The 22,405-nt window shown below is 33.9% G+C and overlaps 1 protein-coding gene across 13 annotated transcripts in view; it reads right to left on the bottom strand.

Moving 5' to 3' along the window:
• CACNA2D1 (calcium voltage-gated channel auxiliary subunit alpha2delta 1) overlaps positions 1–22,405 on the bottom strand; it is a 326,739-nt gene that overhangs the window by 8,189 nt on the left and 296,145 nt on the right. For 4 of the 13 annotated variants that reach the window (XM_032442202.2, XM_015879288.3, XM_085553721.1 and 1 more), the window contains 15 exons: positions 20,474–20,534; positions 18,616–18,713; positions 17,905–17,989; positions 17,591–17,653; positions 16,602–16,705; positions 15,318–15,404; positions 14,889–14,956; positions 13,518–13,556; positions 12,386–12,457; positions 11,603–11,755; positions 11,463–11,515; positions 8,786–8,841; positions 8,511–8,640; positions 6,940–7,052; positions 4,065–4,147 (listed from right to left, as the gene is read on the bottom strand). In XM_032442202.2, the coding sequence (XP_032298093.1) occupies positions 4,065–4,147; positions 6,940–7,052; positions 8,511–8,640; positions 8,786–8,841; positions 11,463–11,515; positions 11,603–11,755; positions 12,386–12,457; positions 13,518–13,556; positions 14,889–14,956; positions 15,318–15,404; positions 16,602–16,705; positions 17,591–17,653; positions 17,905–17,989; positions 18,616–18,713; positions 20,474–20,534 (1,265 nt within the window). Of the gene's footprint in view, positions 1–2,596; positions 2,749–4,064; positions 4,148–6,939; positions 7,053–8,510; positions 8,641–8,785; positions 8,842–11,462; positions 11,516–11,602; positions 11,756–12,385; positions 12,458–13,517; positions 13,557–14,888; positions 14,957–15,317; positions 15,405–16,601; positions 16,706–17,590; positions 17,654–17,904; positions 17,990–18,615; positions 18,714–20,473; positions 20,535–21,273; positions 21,289–22,405 lie in introns of those variants that run through there. The other 9 variants (XM_015878781.3, XM_015879203.3, XM_015878932.3 and 6 more) reach the window with 7 other exon arrangements.

Genomic DNA, 22,405 nt, shown 5'->3' with positions numbered 1-22,405 from the left:
AACCTGCCAAAGTTGAGAACTTATTGATTGCTTCCAGTAGATATTATACCTAAGCCTCCTTATAACAGCATCATTTTCACTCTTACCTTCTGTCAGTGCAATGAAACATTCAGCTATTTTCTGAGGATTTTCACCAAAATTTTCCTACCCAACTAATTACATTAGTCACTATTATGTGCACCCAGGAACCCTAAATAAGCAGCAGACGAGAATATTTCTTTCACTGGAAAGAATTCTCTTCAGCCAGTTTCCCTTCATCAAAAGTGCATCAGGAATTCCTTGCATTAATAAATCACATGTGAAATTTCCTTCTATGCTTGAGATGAAGTGTCAAATACAAATGTCATCTCTTTCATGCCATGCCTCACTATGATAACTCCTGAGAGGGTTATTTTACATCACACACCATGAAAATTATTCAGCACATGCAAAATGGAAACAAATGCTTTTATAAAACCTTACATTCATTGCTGAATATCAAAACCACATATTCATTACTATATATATCATTTTCTGGAAGGCAGTGCCAATCCAAAATTTTAAATACAACCAAGTTAAAACATATACACGCACACCTAAGTCTATATACATACTTTTTAATTCTTTAGAAGTACACAGTACCCATTTAAAGTACTAAAACTCTGTCTTGAAAAGTTAATGGACCAGTTATACTGACTGTAAATAGGAAAAAAGATACCAGTTGAAGATCTTCTAATCTGACCTTTGAAACCAAATGATTACTATCTTTGGGAAGCTAGTTACAATAAACCCTTTAGTTGCATGGAAAACACCTCAGTTTGTATTCAAGAGTCTTTTCAAGTTTCAGTGTGTGGTCTTTTGTAAACATTGTTAACTTCCTTTGTCTGGACTATCACATGATACTGCCCAAGCTATACAGCAGCCTACGTATAGATCAGGTAAACAGCAAATCTTATCAAGACATACACAGTTTTCTGGTGTGCTAATCAGCCTGAAAGCTCCCACTAATGCCCTGGGAGCTAATGGAAGCAAGCCATTCTCAGAATGATCTAACAATTTCTTATCTGCCCACTTTATTCAAAGGCATGCAAACAAAACCATTAAGAGCAAGCTATTCAAGGAATGATAAAGAATATTATTTGTTTGTTTGTTTGTTTGTTTAATAATTAAATAAACAAATAAGAACTGAAACTGATCAGCTATTTTATATGTGCAGGCTTCAGTGACTTTAATTAATGCCCTGAAAGAAAATGTTACCATAATCACAAGTTCCTTAGAAACAGAGTGGATGAACAAAATTATTTTTTTAACTTTCTGCTGCCAGAAGTCTATCAGCTAAAATGATGCTTCTTTATAAGTTTCCAACTACAAGGTTTTTATCTGCCTTTTTGAGCAGAAAGATCATTACTGGCATAAAGAACTTAGCTCAAGGTGAGCCTCTGTCTAACGCACATTAGACTGTAGCTTTTTAATTAAAATAAGGTTACTTACAGAGCAAATTGCACAAGTAAGAATATGAGATGTTAATTTAGATGTGAATGGGAAATACCGCTGCTTTGGGGGAAGGGACTTTTACCCTTCCTTACAACCTTCAGCTATCTCTGTGCAAGCTGGCTAAAAATGAGATCATTTAAATATACTGAATGAAACTTCAATATTACTCCATTAACAGCTGCTAAAGAGAACTTAAAGTTTTGTTCACTGATGTTCAAGTGATATTAACTGAATCTTCCCCCAAGTATAAAGAGAATATACATCATTATAAGAACAAGTGGATCATTCTGTTACAATTTTTTATATTCTACCACTACTTGTCAGCTGGCTTTACTTTGATACATATGTTAGTATCTCCCTCTAGTGGTTTTCTGAGCAATATTATTGATCAGACACCCTGGTAGCATACAAGTTCAACATTAATCTTATTCTCATTAGATGAGTAGTTCTTTTTGCATACATCACCCGCACAGTAGTGAAAATTCTCACATCATTAAACACAATGCAGTCAAAAATTCCAGGGTTTTGATTATTAACTGGAAAGTCTGCAGTAGGTCGACATGCAGTATTCATGTATTTCATTAGAAGAACAAAACTTTGTCTACGTTAATTAGGTAACAAATAAATTTAGGTCACAAAAAGTTGAAAACATGAATTTACTGAATTCAGCATTTAATCAATTGAACACACACTGTTGCCATCTATCATTAACATTTTTGTTAGCTTAAATGAGGTGAAAACCTCCATACACAGAGCACTTGTCCTTGGTATCCTCAAGTACAGCTTCATTTTCACAGGTATCATGGTCTCTTCTGATTACCTTGTACCTTTGTTTACTTCTGCAGAAAACATTCTTTAACTTTATTTTAACAGGGGCAAGGGAAAAATATTTTGAAGAGAATGACAAAGACTCAGTTGGTACATGTAAAGTCTCAAGAAGCCAACTATATACAGCCCAAGAGGTTTCTGTGTCCATGTATTTGCTATGGGAGAGGTCTCTCTCTTCCCTAACTCTGATTTAAAAAGCTCTAAGCAGAGTTTTTCTTTCATATTATTGCAATAGTAATTTGCTCCAGACTGCAACTTATGGTACCTGCTTCATTCTGTTTGCTTACTAATAGAAAAAGTCTGCTATTTTTTTTTTTAAAGCCAAGAACGAAACAAAAAATTAGAGAAAGTAACTGACCATCCACACCACATGAAAACTTGCAGAAAAATGAAGATAGGAGCAGACGTCATGGCAGAGGCACGACTCGTTGTGCATATAGGCTGATCCTATTAATAACGGGCAAAGTAGCAAGTAGAGGAAAAGAAAGAAAACACAGAAAAAAAGACATACAAGATGAGATATCATGCAGTTTGCTGGCAGTTAGCAGAGTTAATGTGAAAGCATTCACCCAAGAGCAAGAGATTCACAGCGAATTTTGCAAATGAACTTAACCAAAACAATCCACTGTTACAAAACACATGACTTACACACTGATTAGCACATCAAGCTAGTGAGCAAGAATTGTACTTTCACACATGATAGTAGGAAAGATATGGAATATTTACAATGGACAAATGTTTTTAGTACAATTTTTCAGCTTTGTTGGTCTCTAAGAAGACTTCTTTATTTAAATTAAATGTTGTTACTAGAAAAATGCATTGAAAGAGTAGAATACTGACTGGATTTATTTATTTATTTATTTATTTATTTATTTATTTATTTATTTATTTATTTATAGGCAGCTCAACCATTGTGGCTACTTAGATCATTGGATCAAAACTGGTACACAGTAGTTAAAATCATCTAACTTCTTCAGAAGTATCAAATAATCTTTCCTTTGCAACAAATGGAAAAAAAAAAAAAAAAGTATTACAAACACATTTTAAAATATAATTTTATGTAATGGCAACTATTTTCCTGTTCAGTACTCTGTCTTGCAATTCATTCAGAATATTATGAACTAAGTTTGTTCTCTTTCACAAGCTATTTTTAAGGAGAGATTGAATTCAAAATAAATAATATATGTGGCACAGTTAACATTTTTTCCTTTGAAAGTACAATTATGTATACAGTACAAGGAGAACAAAAGCATCATAGCTCTCCTGATTTCAGAAAAGAAAGGCAGTTTTGTACTTGTTAAGAATTTGACTCAAGGTCAATACACACTTGCAGAATTTGTAAGAAAAACCTCATACCAAACCAAATGGTTTTAACTGCATAGCAACACTTCAAATGATATTTGGAAATACTATTATAAAAATACCAGTTAATAACAGGAATATCATCTGTTTGCTAACTTCACAGATGAACTGAATTTCATAGCACTGTACTCAGCCCATCTATTTTATCCTTGCTCAGGTTACTTTTGGGAATCATGTGTGAAAGTACTATAGTTATAGGAAAGGTAGATAAGAAAGCAGCTGTTAATTTTATGTCAATTATGGGATACTTGAAATAGAGTGACTATGGTCTAGAGTGAACAGTATGTATAGTGATTGATTATAAGGCAAAAAGGAGTATAAATACATTTTTCCCTGCCCTCCTAGAACAACTCTACAACTGATCTGAGAGATACACTAAAGTGATGCAAGTTCAATTTTACCTGTTTGGCTTCATCAAAACAGACATCGGGACCTTTTCTGTATCTGGGCTGTTTGACCATTTCACAGGGATTTGGCCCTTCATCTGTGCCTCTGGTTAAGGAACACATCAGTATTTTGAGCTCTGAACATAACCAGGATTAACATTCTGTTTTTTACTTTCGCGGACAAGTTTTACGCAAGTAGCACTGCAATTGAAATCAGCCACAGTTCCCTAATTAAGAGAAAGAAAACCAAATCAAATCAAACAAACATCCCAGTAAAATAGACATCAACTATCTTTTTAAGTGGATACTGCCTTAAAAAAGAAGTTTTCTTGATTTTTAACAATTAGTAATTTCAGAACAATATGCAAAAAATAAAGGATGCTTCTATTACTATTGCATAAATATTACAGAAATTATTTGACAAAGTGGGAAACCTGTGGTAATTGTGTATGTTACTACCGAGTTATTTGGGCTGAAAATGAATAAGCACAGTAACAGAGAGGAAGTCCATCCTGAAAGGTACCAACTGAAGATTGTAGTGAAGGTTGTGGCAGTAATGCCATGGCCTACAGGAACTACTTATTTTACTATACCTATATTACCCCAAATGTCGTAGAAAACATCAATAGTAAATGTGAGGTAGTGCATTGATTTATGTCTCTGAAACTCATATTTGCTGATATTTAAGAATAAATGCTATACTTCACTTTAACCACGGACTAAAAATCATTGCAGAGCACTAGAAAAGCACTAATACAATGAATATAGTCTTCTGTTGAACCTGCTGATATTATCATTCAGTGTTGATTTTTTTTTTTTTTTGTTTTTGTTTTTGTGGGGTTTTGATATTTTTGTTTTTAATGTCTTTAATCATTTCCCTTGTGGGTAGTACACACAATAACTAGAGGGTTTTTTTGTTTTTTTTTTTTTTGTTTGTTTAACACTGAGCACAAAAAATTTGTACCTATTTTACTAGATCTAATGTAAACTTCAAACAATCCTATTCATGCACTATTGTGGCATACTTCAGCAGATTCACTGCACCAAGAGGAGATGATCAAAAGAAGAGAAGGCAAGAAGACAGGGAATTTATTCCTACAGCTCTGCAATCTATTTCTGTCTTCATTCAGATGTTATCAGACTCTTCTTCCCTCCCCTCTGTGGGGGCCCAGGTAAAAAGGAAGTTGAAACATAGAAGAACTCTAAAAGACCACGTGTACAAGCAAAGCTGTACCAGCCAGAAGGGATCAGCCTAATAATATCCATCTGAATAACACCTAAAGGTCATTCTGCCTATTTGTGTGATGTTATGCTACATCTGCATTTCACAATGTACCTTATTTATAGAAAAGACAAGATATTCTAGTACTGCATAGTTGAAATAAAGGATAAAATAGTTCATTTAGTCAATATAAGCCCACCCATCTGCTCTGACTTCAATTTGAGGTCATTTACTGCCCTCTGAAAGGTTGGATCCCCACTGGGAAATACACATAATGTGCCAGTTTCCCATCAAACCTATTCTGTTTTCTATAGCATTTCTTATCCATAAATTCAGACAGTGGCAATAGTTAATCAAACTGTCATGGACTAAAGCCAATTAGAGTATTAGGCTGTGTTTACATAGTTCTGTGACATAAGTATTGCTTCCAGCCTAGTGTAACTTCCTCTTTCAGATCAAGCATAGATGGAATTCCCATTTTACGAATGTTGGAATGAACACAATGTTTGTGTTAAAGAAATACACTCATTTCTACCATCATTTGTTTTTATTTCAGATATGGAAGTAGGCTGTCTCAACCAACTTCCTGACATGGAAAAAGATATATATATATATATTTCATATTCTGTCATAATAATATGCTATGATTATTCTCTGCCAAATTTCTCCTAGCCTGTATTTCCTGTATTTCTATCAAAATTATCTACCTGTACCTAGTGGAGTCAACACAGAGGGCCAAAGTTTCACATTAGAACAACTTTTCACCAGATTTTTGTTTCAGTGCATGCACTGTAAGGATTTTGCTTGGCAGGTACATCCTGTATCTCCAGCCAGATCTGAAGAATTTCCACGACAGCAGCTGGAAAATTCTAGCCTTTGATGATTAAAGCAGATTCCATAAGGAGTAAGTAGTACTTATCTGCACTAAGTACACGATTAAGTGCCTCAGTCACTTTGCCTGAGTGTTGCAGGCATAAGCAGCATTCAGCTTTTAACAACCAAGCCATCTTATCTTGGTGTTACCCTTCTTTGTTACTTCTCTAGACAGATATTCCTTTGCCTTTTCTTAAGGCTGAACAAGCTCGGATGTCTCAGGCTCCCTTCCCACAGCCTGCACTCCAGCTGCCTATTGCTTTGGTGGTCCTTCACTGGGCTTGCTGGACTATATCAGTAAGGTACTGAGGAATTCAAGTCTGTACAAAGTACTCCAGGTGCAGTCTCGTAAGTGTTTATGAGATGGGAAGGATCACCATGTGACCTGCCCCTTTTATTGTTAGGCATACTGCCAACTGATGTTCAATTTCTTCTGTGTCATGACCCTCAAGGCATTTTCTGCAGAGCTGTTTCTCATCACTCAACCCCTAGATTGTCTACTTGCATGCCATTATTTTGTCTTAGATCCAAGACTTTGCACGATTTTCATTATGCTCCTCTATGCCTATTTCCACTTGGGTCCTCTCAAACAACAGCTTTGCTCTCTACCTCAAGATCTGTTGCTTCAGATTATTCGTGTTGTAGCCCACAGATATCTGCTGTTTCAAGTATTTCAGTGGCAACCATGCTACTAATATATACACAAACAAACCATTATTTTCCAATTATACTGCAGTATGTCTTAGGCAGAAAAATCAATTCACATCAGTAAGTAACTTGATTTTAAAAGGATACCCGGCTTCTCTGCTTGCATCAGTGGCTTTGGATCACAGGAGCGGCACAGCAGTTGGCTGTCACTAATAATGAACACTAGATTGGTATTTGAAATCTTCTCTGCATGATAAAGTCTGGAAAAAAAGTCGACCATAAGCTATGTTTAAATGAAACAAGGAAAATCGTATTTGAGAACATACACTATCAGAATAAAATGTAATCCTACTTCGCAGAATCAAACTGCCTTCTCCTTTCTGTTAATGAACATCAGGAAACATTAATGTCAAATTTTGTAATTTTTTTGACGTTTTCATGATTTCCTCTTTCAGCTAGACTTATTGGTGGGAAAAAAAAAAAGAAAAAAGAGAAAGAAAAAGAAAAAGAAAAAGAAAAAGAAAAAGAAAAAGAAAAAGAAAAAGAAAAAGAAAAAGAAAAAGAAAAAGAAAAAGAGAAAGAAAAAGAAAAAGAAAAAGAAAAAGAAAAAGAAAAAGAAAAAGAAAAAGAAAAAGAAAAGAAAGAGTATAACACAGAAGGCCTTTAATTGATTTATCAGCTAGCTCTGTGCTTCTAAAGTAGTAGCTGAACTGAGAAAAAAACAGCGGTTCAGCATCAATTCTTCTCCTGGCACCACTGAAAAGAAAAACAAAACAAAACAAAACAAAACACAAATGAACACAGAAACTTACCTAAAAAAGGAAGATAAACCAGTTTAGCCTATGTATGCTGTTTTTTTTTGATATGTGTTTGTTGTAATTTATGTACATAGTGTTCTGCAAAAGGCCTTTCAGTTAATAGGGTAATTTATTATTTATAAGTACTTGTAGAGGTAGAATTATATCTTTTAGCTATAGATACTAAACATATGATTGTATCTGGATATTTTGAAGGAAAAAAAAATCATGTTTTCCTAGGTTTATTACAATAACATATCCATCATAGTTAGAAACGTTAATTTTTGCCTTAGAACAGCACCAGCTTCACTTATCCTTTTTCACACTGTTGATCTTTCCAGACTGCTAAGTGAACACTGAAGCACACAATTGCACTGAGTGGGATACCTGTACATGGAGACTATCACACGTCTTTGCTTTCATCTATTTTTTAACATCTGCTTATGAATTTTAAATTGAGTAATCCTGCTGTTAAAAAAGCTTCAAGTGTCTACAGCACGTGTGCAAGGTTGGGCATTTCTTTTCATTTCTTTTGAGGGGTGAGGCTGACAATGCAGCATAATCTTTAGAAGATGCATTTAGACAAAATATATTTCCAAGTCTTCTGACAATACCCTCTAGAACCAATGAGTTCTGAAGTTAATACAATCTGTAATAGCTCTTAAATCAGCAGTGCTATTAAGAAGGTATATTTGAAGATAAATTATGTAATCTTCTTGACTTCATGCATTAAATTCAAATTCATTCTAAGCAAATGCAAAGTAAATTCAGTTTATTAATGTACTGCCTATTTACCTCTACACTTCACGAAAGTTTCATGTAGTTAACCTCAGACACATTTATATTCATGCAATAAAGTCTTTAACTTTTTCATGATAAACAAATATCCAAAAGCTATGGTTAACATTGAAGTAGGTCTACCTTGAACAGTTGATGCAGTCTACAATCCCAATAAAAGATTTATCATCATTTTCAAAGAAATACTGAGTTTGCTCAGTGATACAACTTGTTTTAGGCAGAGCAGTAGAAAAATCATCATCTTCCATATCAGCTGCCAGAAAGAGGAACAAAAATAAATAAATAAAGACATTTTAAAAGATGTGGACAAAATGAGGAGATCCAAAATATGGCCCCCAACCTAGACTCTTACCTTCCAGTTCACTCAAAGTTGACTCTCTAATATTCTCTTGACTTACCTGCCTCAAGGAAACGTGGGAAAGTCAAACTCAAAAACAGCTGCTGTAAGATAGACCTGAACACAGAAAGACAATGGTTATTTGTATTTTGCTGTGTCCTTAAAAACTACTTAATCAAAAACAAGTAATAGCACAATCATCACAGCTAATCATGCTTTTGTCAGTTATTAACACTGTGCTTGTATACACTTCACAGTTTGATTCTTTTTTTTCAGTTTCTTCGATGTCTTCTTTCACACTAATCTTTTATTTCACTGTTGAGATTTGCTATCACTTGTGCCCATAACACACATAATGGAAATGTTAACATGTCATCCATGTCTTCCTTTTATCTCTCTGCAGGAGGTGGAAGAGGCATGGGGGTGTTCTTCCAGCACTCAAACCAACCAGAACTCCTTCTGAACACACTTAGGGAAAAAAACTCCTGAATTAGATACTTTACACTGATTAAGGCTCATTAAATTATCAGGAAATTAACACTGGTATATTACAAATATAGTACAAAAATTATGACTTTAACAATTGACTTTTAAAATCATCTCTGTTCCTGCTCTTGAGGTATGGAATATATTTCCTTCCTTGATGCTGTCAAAACACTTAAAGAGATCCATATACTTCAAAATTATTTTTCATTACTTATGATCACATTTTTCTTATGTCATTTACTTGAAGCAAGTACTGGCTTGTCACACAGTCAGCTCATTTCTCTTCTACTGACCTCCCAAAATAGGGGTAGCTATATTCACATTCCCAGTCTCTGTGCCTCTGTTTAAACCTCAAAGCCATACCTTCCTATAGTCATGTTTTAGGTTTGTTTCTAACTATAATGCAATGAGCAGTCCTGATCTCACCACAGCTGACTGTTTTGCAGAAGGAAGAGACTGCATAATTTTACTCAAGGGTCTTTTCTCCTAGGCCAGTGTGGTCTACATGTAAGAAAACTGAATCTGCCTGTCATGTTTCTACTCAAGTCAGTGAATGAAGGGGATCTGGATTCACTTCCATACCTCTGTGCCTTCAATCATCATCAGATGGAGGGTGCACCAGTTGTCATGGATGGGAAGAAACCTACTGCTATTCAATAGTGATTGGAATTTCCTAACAGAATGTCTAGATTACCACTGAATTGCATGAAATGAATGAAAGAGGCAGCCTAGGAAAAATGTAGATTCTAAGTTAAAAGAGCGTGAAGGAGAAACAATATGACCTCTCTTAACACTGATATAAACCATATATATTTCTGAAAATTATTATTCACTTTTTTATCCCACATTGTTTCCAGAAACATTATCGTTTTCCTCAGCCTCATTCTCTTATTTCTCTGCATTTGCTTTTGCCAGGTGCCTCATTTAATCCATTTTTTGTCGGGCCCTTTCACTTTGCTGCTTAATGGTCTTCTCTGCCAGCTCATGACCCAGATTCCATTAAAAATATGTTCACAGAAAGAACTATCATGTGGTACTTTCAAGTTAAACATCACACAAAATAAACCCCAGGTCTAAATTGAGTCCAGACCACAGAGTCTGATTTGAACATTGATAAACTAAAGTTTCTGTGTTTGAGAAGATCTTAAGTTTCTCTTCTGGATTACTGCCCATCTCCAGCTTTTTATATTTTCTGTTGTTCAAGAAAACCAAGATCTTAGCTGTTGCTATTATCAAAATGTAACCCAAAATTAAAAACAATGTGCAAACTATTTCAGTGCCTGACCACCCTTGTATTGAAGAATTTCTTATTTAATTTAAATTTAACCCATTATAGATTAAAATCATATGCCCTTGTTTTATCACTACACTCCCTAATAAAGAGTGTCTCCCTGTTGCTCCCTATTCACAGCTGTCACTCAGACTTAGATTGTTAATCCTAATTTATTTGCTGAAGCTGACTTCATAGAGTTATAGTATACAGACACAAAACATGGCAAGAGTAGTTTGGATTTGACTGATGACACATCACTTGACTGTTGACAGATCGAAGGGGTTTGGAGACATAATCAAGAACTTTCACCATGAGAAATGATCAGAAAGTAAGTTCAGAAAAATTTTACCGGCGAAAATAAATAAATAAATAAATAAATAAATGACTAATAGTCTTAACCTCCTGTCATGGTTTTGTAATTTTGTAATTTTGCTATCAGTATTCCACATCATAACATCATGTAAAGTATGGATACTTCTATTGAATGTGCAGTCCACAGAAGAAGACTACATATCCCAGAGAACAACAGGGGTAATGATAAGTCACGGGACCAGGACACTATATAATCTTGTTTCCAGGCTGGAGTGCCCTCCTTCTTCTCTCGAACTTCTCGGAGAGTGGGAAGTGTTCCAGCCGTGTCGCCTAGAGTTCACAGTAGGCCTCTCAGTTTTCGGGGACTCTCTCTCTCTGTTCTCTCTGTTTTGTTCGATTTGTTAGCCTCAATTATATTATATTGTGTTATCTTGTATTTCGATATCATATTTAGTAAAATAAGTTTTTCCTCCTTAGATTGCCATTGTTTTTATCCCATTCCCCTTTTTCCCCTCCTTTCCGGGCCCCGGAGGGGGGGGGGGGGGGGGGGGGGGAGGGGCAGGGGTTGGCTTCCCCTGTCAAGAGCATAGGTAAATTTAAGTAACCCGTGACACCTCCTGAATAATTCCAGTTTTGACATAAAGATTTCCTACATGCTTGTACTTACCAAGCAGCTGCTGAAGCCCACCATCCTAGATGCAAAATATCTGCTATTGTAGGCTGGGAAAAAAAGAACAAGATTGTTATTTATATAAACAGTTGCACACTTTTAAAGAAATGTCAGTTGCCCCATAAGGTACTACTGACCACATAAGCTGAACGAAGTCCAGCTCCTTGCTTTGGCTCTTCTTCAGGATCACAGACTGATTGATAGTCATATGACTTGTTAAAGGCATACAGAGACATGTTAATTAAATTTCTCATCAAGCCAGGGTCAATTTCACCAAAGAATCTTCCAATCTGATGAAGAAGAATGTATGGAGATAAGTTAAAGTCTTGCCAAGTAGTTTTCATACAGGAAAGTTAACAATGCTGTTACTTTTCGTTATTTTTTCTCTAGGGAAACTCATTCAAATGTCCCATCTATGATTTTATTTCTTCTTGAAAATAACTGTTTCAATAGCTTGATTGAGAACTCTAGTCAGGAAGTTATTAAATACACTACTACTTAATTAGACTACCACAGAAAGAAGAGGAATGCATGTGGATGCCACAATGCTAGCCCGAGTTTTATTCATCCATCAATAGACCTATCATTCTAAAAGCAGAGCACAAAGAACACTGGCAGAAGTGTAGCACCTTGTACCATAAATAAAATTATGAATAATGTTAACAAAATAGCTGAATAGCTGGAATTCCTTTTTTTTTTTTTTAAATTATTTTTATATTTATTCATTTATTTTTTCCCCCTGAAGGATATTTTACTTTCTGAACAAGTCTTTAAAACTTTGATGGGCACTGCAAATATATTAGAAACAAATATATATATATATTGCAGTATTAGGGTGATCTGAGAAATAAATGCTTCTTTTTTATTGTAAAATGTCTCCCTGTTGTGTTTCAATTACAGTACTTAAAAAACATGCATACCTGTTGGGTATATTCATCCCGATTTGACATCAGAAGAAATCCACCATCATCAAGGATAACACAGTCCACATGCTATTATAAGAAAGTAAAATAAATATGTTCTATAGAAATGATTTGTCAAGTGAACACTATGTAAGAAACGTTTTTATTCTATACTTCAGAAATATCTTAAAATTTATGTAGCTAAATCACAGCCTTAGAGCCAAGGGCCAATATTATGCTAAAATCTGCATTATCAGCATTATAAAAGTTTGAAGAGATCAAAAGCTTCTTTGTGGCTTAACTGCATTAAAGTTTTGTTTTTGTTTTTTTTTTTTTTGAAAATTCTTATTTACAGCTGTAAGAGTGCTATATCCATATTAAATTGGATGATAATAGAACCTGAACTCATAGTAAGGAACTACAACTTGATGTGTGCTTTCAGCTACATGTAAAACCTCTTACATGTATTTTCAGCCTCTAAAAGTAAAGGACATAAGGGACAGATTCTGAGTTTGCTATTTGAGATTAATTTCACATTTTTAGTATATTTCATGCTTGCATACTTAGTTCCTTCCAGGTGTCAGGTGCAGGACTGGGAAGCCCACTGGTTCCCTGTATTCTTTGAGCCCCTTGCAATTGGAGATTAAGGAGATAGAGGTGAGGCCCAGAGTACCCTTTTTCAATGCAACTCCTCCATTTAATGTTCTTCAAAAGATCCACAAAAGATCTCAGAGAAAACCTTAACAGAGAAAGCTTTTAAGCACATGGCAAAATCTGACACTGCAAGAGTTGCTGAAAATCTATTCTCCTGCGTGCCAGCAGAGTTATAGGATTTCCAAATCCTAAATGGACAGGAAAAAGAGTAAAGGAGGATGGCCAATCATTGTTGAAAGGTGCATCACTTTGCTGCTTTTCAGTTTGCATTTACCTTTTTCTCTAAGGTACTCCTCCTCTAAATTCTTTTTTTTTTTTTTCTTTCCTGACTTGTATTCTCATCTTTTGCTCCCTCCTCTTTTAATTTTTTCCTCAAGACACAAATCACTGTCTCATTTTCGAAACTCAAATCTTCAAATAATATCACAAAAGAATAATGCCCAATGCATCATTTTTCATTATCTTATATATATTCATAAACTGAATAAATTCTTACCATGCTGTTTCTTTCACAGCCACAGATTTCACTGTTGCACTAAAAAACAGATGGACAGCAATCTTCACAAAAATGTTTCATAAAAAATGGTATTTTACAGTGATATTTATCAATCAAGACAAGAAATGATGTGATTTTTTTATATCTGTACATTAACCTTTTGTAGGGGTACTACGCATGTGTGTTATTTGCCATAAGCATATCAAAACAATCTGCATGCAGTAACTATTAACAGCACAATCACAGCCATCTTTTACAGCTCCTCTGGTCCATTTTCCTTTTTGAGATTGCTCACAGTACTAAAGATAAATAACTTCTTTCTATTACAGTTTGAAGGACAAGATTTCAGGGTTGCGAATATAAAATACAAGGGAAAGAACATGTGTATGCTTGTATTTTGAGTATGTCAAGAAAGCCTAGAAAACATGATGCCACGTAGTTCTTTTTGACAGACTAGCTTCCCCAATCTCAAAGTACAGAAATGTCATCTGATAAAGGAAGCCTACCATGTCCACTTTGCTTTAATTACTAGAACATTTCTCTTTTTCTTGCAGTATGTGAGTACATATACACACAACTGATTCATTGCATTATGTCCCAAGCAAAACAACCAGCAGATAATGGTGCAGTTACTCACATCAAACTCATTATGAAATGCTATTCATTATTCTTTTCTTTAATTGTTCTGACATTTAGGGCAATGCATTTGCCTACCACTGAACAACAGCTCTAATACCTGCAATGACCATAGACGCCAATTCCCTTAATATGCAACCAGTCAAAATTGCCTCATCCAGTTGTTCCATAACTATCTTCATTTTATGCCTCTCTTTTCCCAGTGTACTACATAATTGTTTACCTTGTCACTCAATTTTTGCTTTCCTCCTTCACACTTAAACATAGACATGAGAAATGAAAGGGCTGAAATGCTGTGATGTTGATTGCAATATAAATCCTTAATGCCTACATTTTCAATGCTTACACTTCCTCCACATTAAATAATTTAAAAAAAAAAAAAAAAAATCAAAACAAAACAAAACACTCTTTTTTCCTTTTGGGTGGGGGGAAAATTATTTTGCAGGTTTTATTCACTAATAGAGAATGATCATAGTAAGCTGCCTGCAGGCTAGAGTATGACATTTTTCTTTGTCTTTATCCATGTTCTATAATTATGAAAGCAAGACACGTACAAAATACAGTCTGTTTCAACATAGATGCATTTTGTGCATTTGGATGATTTAAATACCACAACTACTTGGCAACTATGGATCAGTGTGACTTTGGCACAAAAAAAAGCTGTTAGACTTATTTGCTTCTGAAACTTTGAGAAATGAACATAAAGTTCAAAAAAAGACTTGGTCAGTTGCTTACCAGGCTCTTGATTGTGTTTGTTGTGAAATTTTCCATCCATCTGTTTGCATCAATTTTTATCCCAACAACTAACAAGAAATACATGAAAGACATTTTTAGTAAAATGAAACAGAAATAAAAGGTAACTGTAGATTTCTAAGAAGAGAGAAAAACTGTAAGAGCATCTAAATTATTAAACTGGAAAAGGAAAAAATATGAGTTTTGCTCTGTTGTCTGACCACCAACATCCTTCATAAGACTAACAAATTTAAGTACCCTTTCTCAAACACCACCAGCTTTCTGGCTTGATTTCCATTACTAAGATTAAAAGCTTTAGAGAATAAGAGTACTATAGAAACTGAAACTCCCTTGAAATTGCCATTAAAATTTAATGTTGAGCATTAATAAAGTTACTCCTGTATTTAAAGTTTTAGCACCATTTTAGCTTACCTGCAGGTTTCAGAAGTTTTCCATTAATTGTTATTTCCACTGCCTTGCTTACCATAATACCTGATTCATAGCTATTGGCACCGCTTTCTGACAGTATATTTGGGGGAAGAAAGAAAGAATTAGAGTGAGTTATACATTTCTTCTTCTGTAATTGATGTTAAAGATTTTTCAAATACTAAGAATAAATCAAAGAATTTAAATAAACATTGTATTTCTCACCTCCAGTTGCTCAGACAACTAACACCTAGATGACTAAGAGAAATACTACTCTTTTTTAACCTCATTCATGCTTGGTACATTATCTTTGCACAAAGTCACTGTAGCCTCTCCTCTAGAAACACAGCCATGATAATATTTCATATGTGAGCAGTTCTGTTAAAACTAGGATTACAGCCAAAGATTTTATCCTGCTGCTGTCTGTGTTTTTCAATACAGAGAATACTAGCACCACTCACTAACTGACAATTACTACTCTGACAGACTTCAGCCTGTTTTCAACACTGCCTAGTATGAAAAAGCAAGTTAAAAGTACATTACCTGGAGCTCTTTGAGGAACAACAAAGGCTTTAGGGAATTTATTTAATTACCTTGTTAACATTTTATAGAGAAAAGATGTAATAAATACATGTGAAATAACAGCAATAAAAGATCCCATATGTTTAAAAGGGGGAGTATGTCATTTGTAGTAGCATCTGCTTTTAGATCAGCTTGGCAAGGTTAATGCTGCTTATCAGTAACAAGCACTTACTATTGTGCTCATACAGGTTTCAAATATCACAGTATTTCAGATGAACTATTTTTGGTAGGTAACAGTGATTTGAAAAACGATTTTTTTTACAAAAAGATATTAGTTTAAGCTGCAGTTCAGTGGACAGTTGTAGACTCCAGATACCGGCTCCCCTAGTTCTGAGGAAATACACAGAACTCAGATCAAGTATGTCTTTTAAAGTGGCGTTATTCTTCAGTTTTAAATAATCCTACCAAAGCATCTTTGGAAACCATTTCCCCAGTCTAATAAATGAAAACAAATACGTTGTTTATCGTCTCAGATTTGATAATTTTTTGCATACAGGGCCATCAATTTAAATGACAAATTATTATGTCCCTTGTTAAGTGCTTTTCCAGCTATCTTTTCCTTAATAAAGGTGACATCCCAAGATATTTTTTTTTCCAGATGTTACAGTTGCAACCTTTGTCACTGAGCTCATCAGGAACAGTAAACTTCAGAAATATTCTAATACTGCACTAGCTTATCTCTAGACTTTCAGAACAGAGATGACTTACTGTTGTAGTATGGAGCTGTGAAAATATAGTTGTCATTATCTAAACTCCGTTTATAGAAACTGACTTCATAAGTTTCAGCATTTTCCAACCAATCTTCTCCTGCCCTAATCACAAAAAAATAGCAATCAATAAAAACAAACAAACAAAAAAAAAGATGGTTAGCTGTGCTGCAGAGAGTTTTGTTGTTGTTTTCATTTGTTTTAATAATTCAGTTGTAAATAATGTGAGATTCACTTATAAAGTTCTCAGACTTCATTAGCTTTAGCTAGTTGAGTGGCAGAAATAACTAGGAAAACATAATGTTGAAGGAAAAAAAAATAAATTAATTAAATTATTGGTACATCATGCACCTTCTCTCCCTATTTTTAGCTGCTCTGAGATGAATATATATGCAGTACTATTTACATCAAAATATAAACAAACCTTGATACCATGTGCTTTATTAAGAAAACAGTATCCCAAAAGACTTTAAAACATTAATAACACCAGAACAAAAAATAAACTGTCCTTGACTGTAAAATCAATTTTGGGGAAACACAGACTAACTTATGAAATCAGGTAATTTTGCTGTTTACAGCATATCTGTACCTGTACCCTCACTATTCCTGGTCAACAAAGGGAAGAGTATTTAGGTGATTGTATTTATAAATTAACATTCTCCCCCTGTGGTAACAACATATTTTTCTGTCTTAAGTCCCTGAACTATTCAGTATGCTCCTGTTAGTCTGAAAAAAAACCAAGTCACATAGTGTTTTACAATATTTGCAGACTGTCAGCTTATCAAACAAATGAATGCATAGGAATAATAAGGGATTAACCTGGTTCTACTATAAGCACGAGTACTCCTTTTACGCCTTTACACTGATCTGGTTACAGTTCAATTTTAAGCAGCAATACAAGTAAAATCAATGAAAAATCATCCAATTTATTGCATAATTAGCAGATTTAGAATTTTTCATTATTGTATACTGCTTCATAGTAATATTTACCTTTTGGGGAACACTCTGGTAATTCCACCATCCGTAACAACAAACTGGGCAACAACTCCATCACTATAAACAAAAATAAGATTACGGTAAAAACTAACTGAAATTCTCTTAAGTTCATATGTCAAGAGTACACAATTTCTAAGGATGCAAAGATTAACAGTGTATCTCTAAGTGAATTACATGAATTACATTGTTAGGAGATCACAAGAAAGATTATGTTTTTTATTTTTCATGCTTCTTGTTCTTTTTTGAGACTCGAAAATTCATTAAACAACAACAACAAAAACAAAACAATCAATAGAAAGAATACTTACAGATTCATCTTACTCCAATAATTTTGTGCAAGTTCATTTGTAAATCCTGCATCCAGAAGAACTCTAATGACCATATCAGTATTACCTAGTAAAAGAGTAAAGACACTCATTTGAAAACATATGGCATGGGACTTAGGCCACTAAAATTAAATTCTGAGCTGCTAAGATGCTATCATCACCAAAATTAGGCTCTTTCTATGGTCATTCTGACTACAAGTTATGTCAAATACTGCCTGTTAAACAAACTGCTCTGAAACTCAACTTTGCTGAAGTTTTTCCTAGTTTGATAGTTTATAAACTATCAATAATCTTGAGATGTTCTTTGGCTGATACGCTCAAGAGGAAAAACTATCAATTCCAAATATTTGGAGTGCAGTAAAACAAACTAGAAAAACTAGCAGTTGACTGCTTCATAACATAATGCTGAAGGGAAGCAGGGAAAACATGGGATGCGCAGTGCCCTGCAGTCATTCTTAAATGAGCCTATAAAACTCCAAACTAATTTTGCAGTCTATCTTGGATAGAAAAGTCCAACACCAGATGTATTCCTATTTAAAAAAAAAAAACAAAAATCAGAGATTAAAAAAACAAACAAACAAAAAAAAACCAAGGATGCATGATTTAGGCATGAAAGCCTTAGATTGACTAATTCTCATTTATAAGTATTATTCACGAGAAAAAGAAAATCAATGAATTGAAATGAGTACTTACATGAAGGACTGCTTGGAGCATTTCTATCAATAAACTCAATGAAATTCAATAAAAATTCAGTGTTGTTTTCTGATTTCTTGACATCAGTACAATATTCCCTGTAAAACAATAAAACATCAGCCTTTTCAGATTTGTTTTGTATGTTTCTGGAGCATCTCAGCAGTCTTAAAGTCCAAGGAGTACTGTGTCACTACTATTAAGTGGTTGGAACCACTGCAGATATAATCATAGTCAGTATTTAAGGAAATCAGGGTTCAGGAGTCTTCCTAAATCTGAATTATCATAAAATGCCATGCATTAGATGGGACACTGTTCCTCAGATAAAAACACTCCAGATTTGCACTGAGTTTGCAAACTAAACAAGGAAATGCCCGGTGAAATTATACTCCTATTGGGTAACTGTATTAGAAAGTGTGTGGACTGCTGTTGGAGACACTGTCACTTTATGATCAGCTAACAGTGGATTTATGGGCTGAGATCCAATCTTCTGTGAAGTCTTAAAGGTAATTTTAATAAGGTACACACCCCATACACATAAATGCTTTCTGTTTTGACATATGCAAACCAGATGAACAGTAAACTACTGTCATTTTCATAATGTTAGAAAGCATTATATCAGTGTGCAATTCACTGAATACAAGCAAGAACAATAAAAGTCACTGGGCATTTTCAAGGCAAATATTAGATGGTGAATGGCATTAAACAACTCTAATTAAAATGTAGAGAATATTCAGCAGGCAAGCCAGGAGTTCATTTTTTTAACAGATCTATATTAAATTCACTTTATGACTAAAAAAAGCCTGAGTATCTCACTAATCTACATTATTAGGCCTTACTTATTTTATCATTAACCTTAAAGATTACAGGCATAATTTGGTGTACTGTGCCAACATTCACATTTAAAGAAAGCTCCATATTAAACAGTTTTTTGTTGTTTTTTGTTAGTTTGTTGTTTTGTTTTGTTTTGTTTTGTTTTGTTTTGTTTTCATGTAGATCACTTTGACAACTCATAACTTGCTGGAACTGCTAATTGGTACAACTGATAATCAATAACTTCAGTCCTTCAGAAAAAAAAAACACAACAGTTATTCTAAGAACAAATTTGAAGGTAAAAGACTGTCTTCCATATGCCTTTTGTACAAATCAATTGAAAAGAACCTAAATTTAAACAGATAAAAATGAAGAAATGGAATAATTTTTGAATTACCCTTGTGGTAGAATATCTACCATAATTAACTTCCAGAGGAACATAATTTTTCAGAGCTATTTCTCTTACTGTCTTTCCCTAGAAAACACATAATTACAGTGGCAACCAAGACTGCACAATTTCACTGGAAAAAAATACACCAAACAGAACAAAACAAAAAGACCCTAACCAATCAACTCAGTCAGTTTTCAATGACTCAGTCAATATCTATTTTCAATGAATCAAAACTTAATTCATGCATAAATGATAGAGAGCTTTGAAACTCTTCTTTTTGAACTAACCAAAATAAAAATAAAAAATCAAGGTAAGAATTTTGGTCCCTATTCTATAAAAGAGAAACTACAAAGCAGTAAAATCTTAAAAGATGCAGCCACAAGAAATGGACAGATGTGTAAAAGACTTCCATTAAAAACATCAATAAATGACGACATATCAGATTTTACAGCTCCATACGTATAACAGGCCTGAAGGTGCTGTCTTCCAAGAAGAAAAGCATGATCTTTAAAAACATGAATTTACTTTTGTTTCTTTATATGAAAAAAATATTTTGTCAAATCCCTTTTTTTTTTTTTTTTTTTTTTTTTTTTAATGTCCTTAATCTAATTCCAGGTTATTGCTGAAATAATACTTACTACTGGGAAATTAACCAACCTTGGTGCTATAAACGTATAGCCAGCTTCATCAAAATGATCAAGCTTCAGTGTTTCTGAATCTACAAAGATGAACAGTGAAATCGAGTAAGCAAATGACTTACCAAGATAATTTTCCTTCTTAAACATTTGACTAGCTTTTGCATGCATCCGTGAATAATAATAATAATAATAATAATAATAATAATAATAATAATAATAATAGCAACAACAATAATAATAATAATAATGTTCATTTTTCATCACTTTCCTACTAATATACTGTATACTTATCAGCATTTTACAGTTTTGGATGAAATTATTTTATTATTATATACAACACACACTTGGCAACAATACTATATCTAACAACCTAATTAGAGGTGACATTTAATTTGCATGAAAATTTGGATTACATTAGAATTACAATCTGATACAATGAAATACTTGGAACAAAGATTTGTTAGAACACGGAAAATGCTTAGAGAGCTTAGAGAGCCGTAAAGTTTAAAAAAACCTTGCCTATGCCATCGCTTTCAGTGCTACCTGAAAATAATGGCTTTAAAAGATGGCATAACTGAACACCAGGTGAAAGGACCAGACAAACAAGGAGTAGAGATTAGCAACATATTTAAATGTGTATGAAAATAGAAAAACACTTAGCAACTTTTTTTTTTTTTTTTTTTCTGTTGTTGTGGTACCCAATGGAAAGAGTCCTGAGATGAAGAATACAGAGGAAAATGTCCGGTAGGAATAGAAATACAAGTGAAAAGTTTCAACTGCAGTAAACAGAAGGAAATTGAGCAACAAGAATATACTTGCCCTTTTTGATTGCCACTATCCATCAGAAAGAGAAAGCAGGGAAACAGAAAAAAACAGGGTAAAGCAAAAGGGGTCACAAAACAATATTTTATTCAAACAATCCCTTGAATAAAAATATTGTGCATAGAAAGATCAAAGGTTCAATTAATGTACAGTTTTAGTTTGGAAAAAAGACAAACATCTTTGAACACTGGAGAATATGTCCTCATCAGTCACTTCTCAAGTACCTTCTGTGCTATCCACCATGGTGGCTATTTCAAGGGTCTGTTCTGCAGGTTATAGTTATTTAAGTGTAAAACCAGATTATCTAATCCATATTCACTCACTAAAACTTCATTTTTGAACTATTTATGGTATGACAAAGTCATGAAAATAAAACCCTAGTTATTAAAAAATTTCGTTAATCTTCATACCTAAAAAGTGAGTGTAGGGAACATGGATTCATTACCAGTCAAGATTCTCTAAACTAGAAGTTTATACCTGCCAGAGAGATTCACAATACTATTCAAGCCTTGACTGCTTATTTTTAAAATTCTGGATAAAAACTAAATGATGTACAGAACTCTATCTTGTTTGCTATCTAGATTACTGCGCAAATCTACTAGTTAGATCTAGTTAGCTACATCTAACGAATAAAAAGATTTTCAGTATTCATAAGTAAAATTACTTGTGAATCCCAATTACTTCTCCAGAATCTGCAAATGGCTTGAAATTAGCTTTATTTTATATCTATCTATCTATCTATCTATCTATCTATCTATCTATCTATCTATCTATCTATCTATGTGTATAGATTTATATATATAGAGAGAGAGATATGTTACAAGCATCCACTAAAACTATCTATAGAATGCAAAGCAAAAACCTAGCTGCAAGCCAAATGAAGCAGTGTTTTTACATTTATCTATTTCTACAGGTATCAAACATAATTTGCTAAATATGATACTGCAACTACTGTGAATAAAATAAAATAAGCTTTATTACTATAGTCCATATCCTAGTATTTGGATAATAGAATGAAAAAAAACGGTGTCCAGACCCTTAAAAAGACAGCAACAGAGGATACACAAAGCAATGATTCTGTAGGTACATAGCAAGGGGAAAGGGATTGTCAGTGATACTGGGGTACCTG

The sequence above is a fragment of the Coturnix japonica genome, chromosome 1 (genome assembly GCF_054131305.1).
Source record: "Coturnix japonica strain WE chromosome 1, WE-NBRP24, whole genome shotgun sequence".
NCBI lineage: Eukaryota > Metazoa > Chordata > Aves > Galliformes > Phasianidae > Coturnix > Coturnix japonica.
Note: the sequence above shows the minus strand (reverse complement) of the source record. Positions and strands in the feature narration are given on the sequence as shown.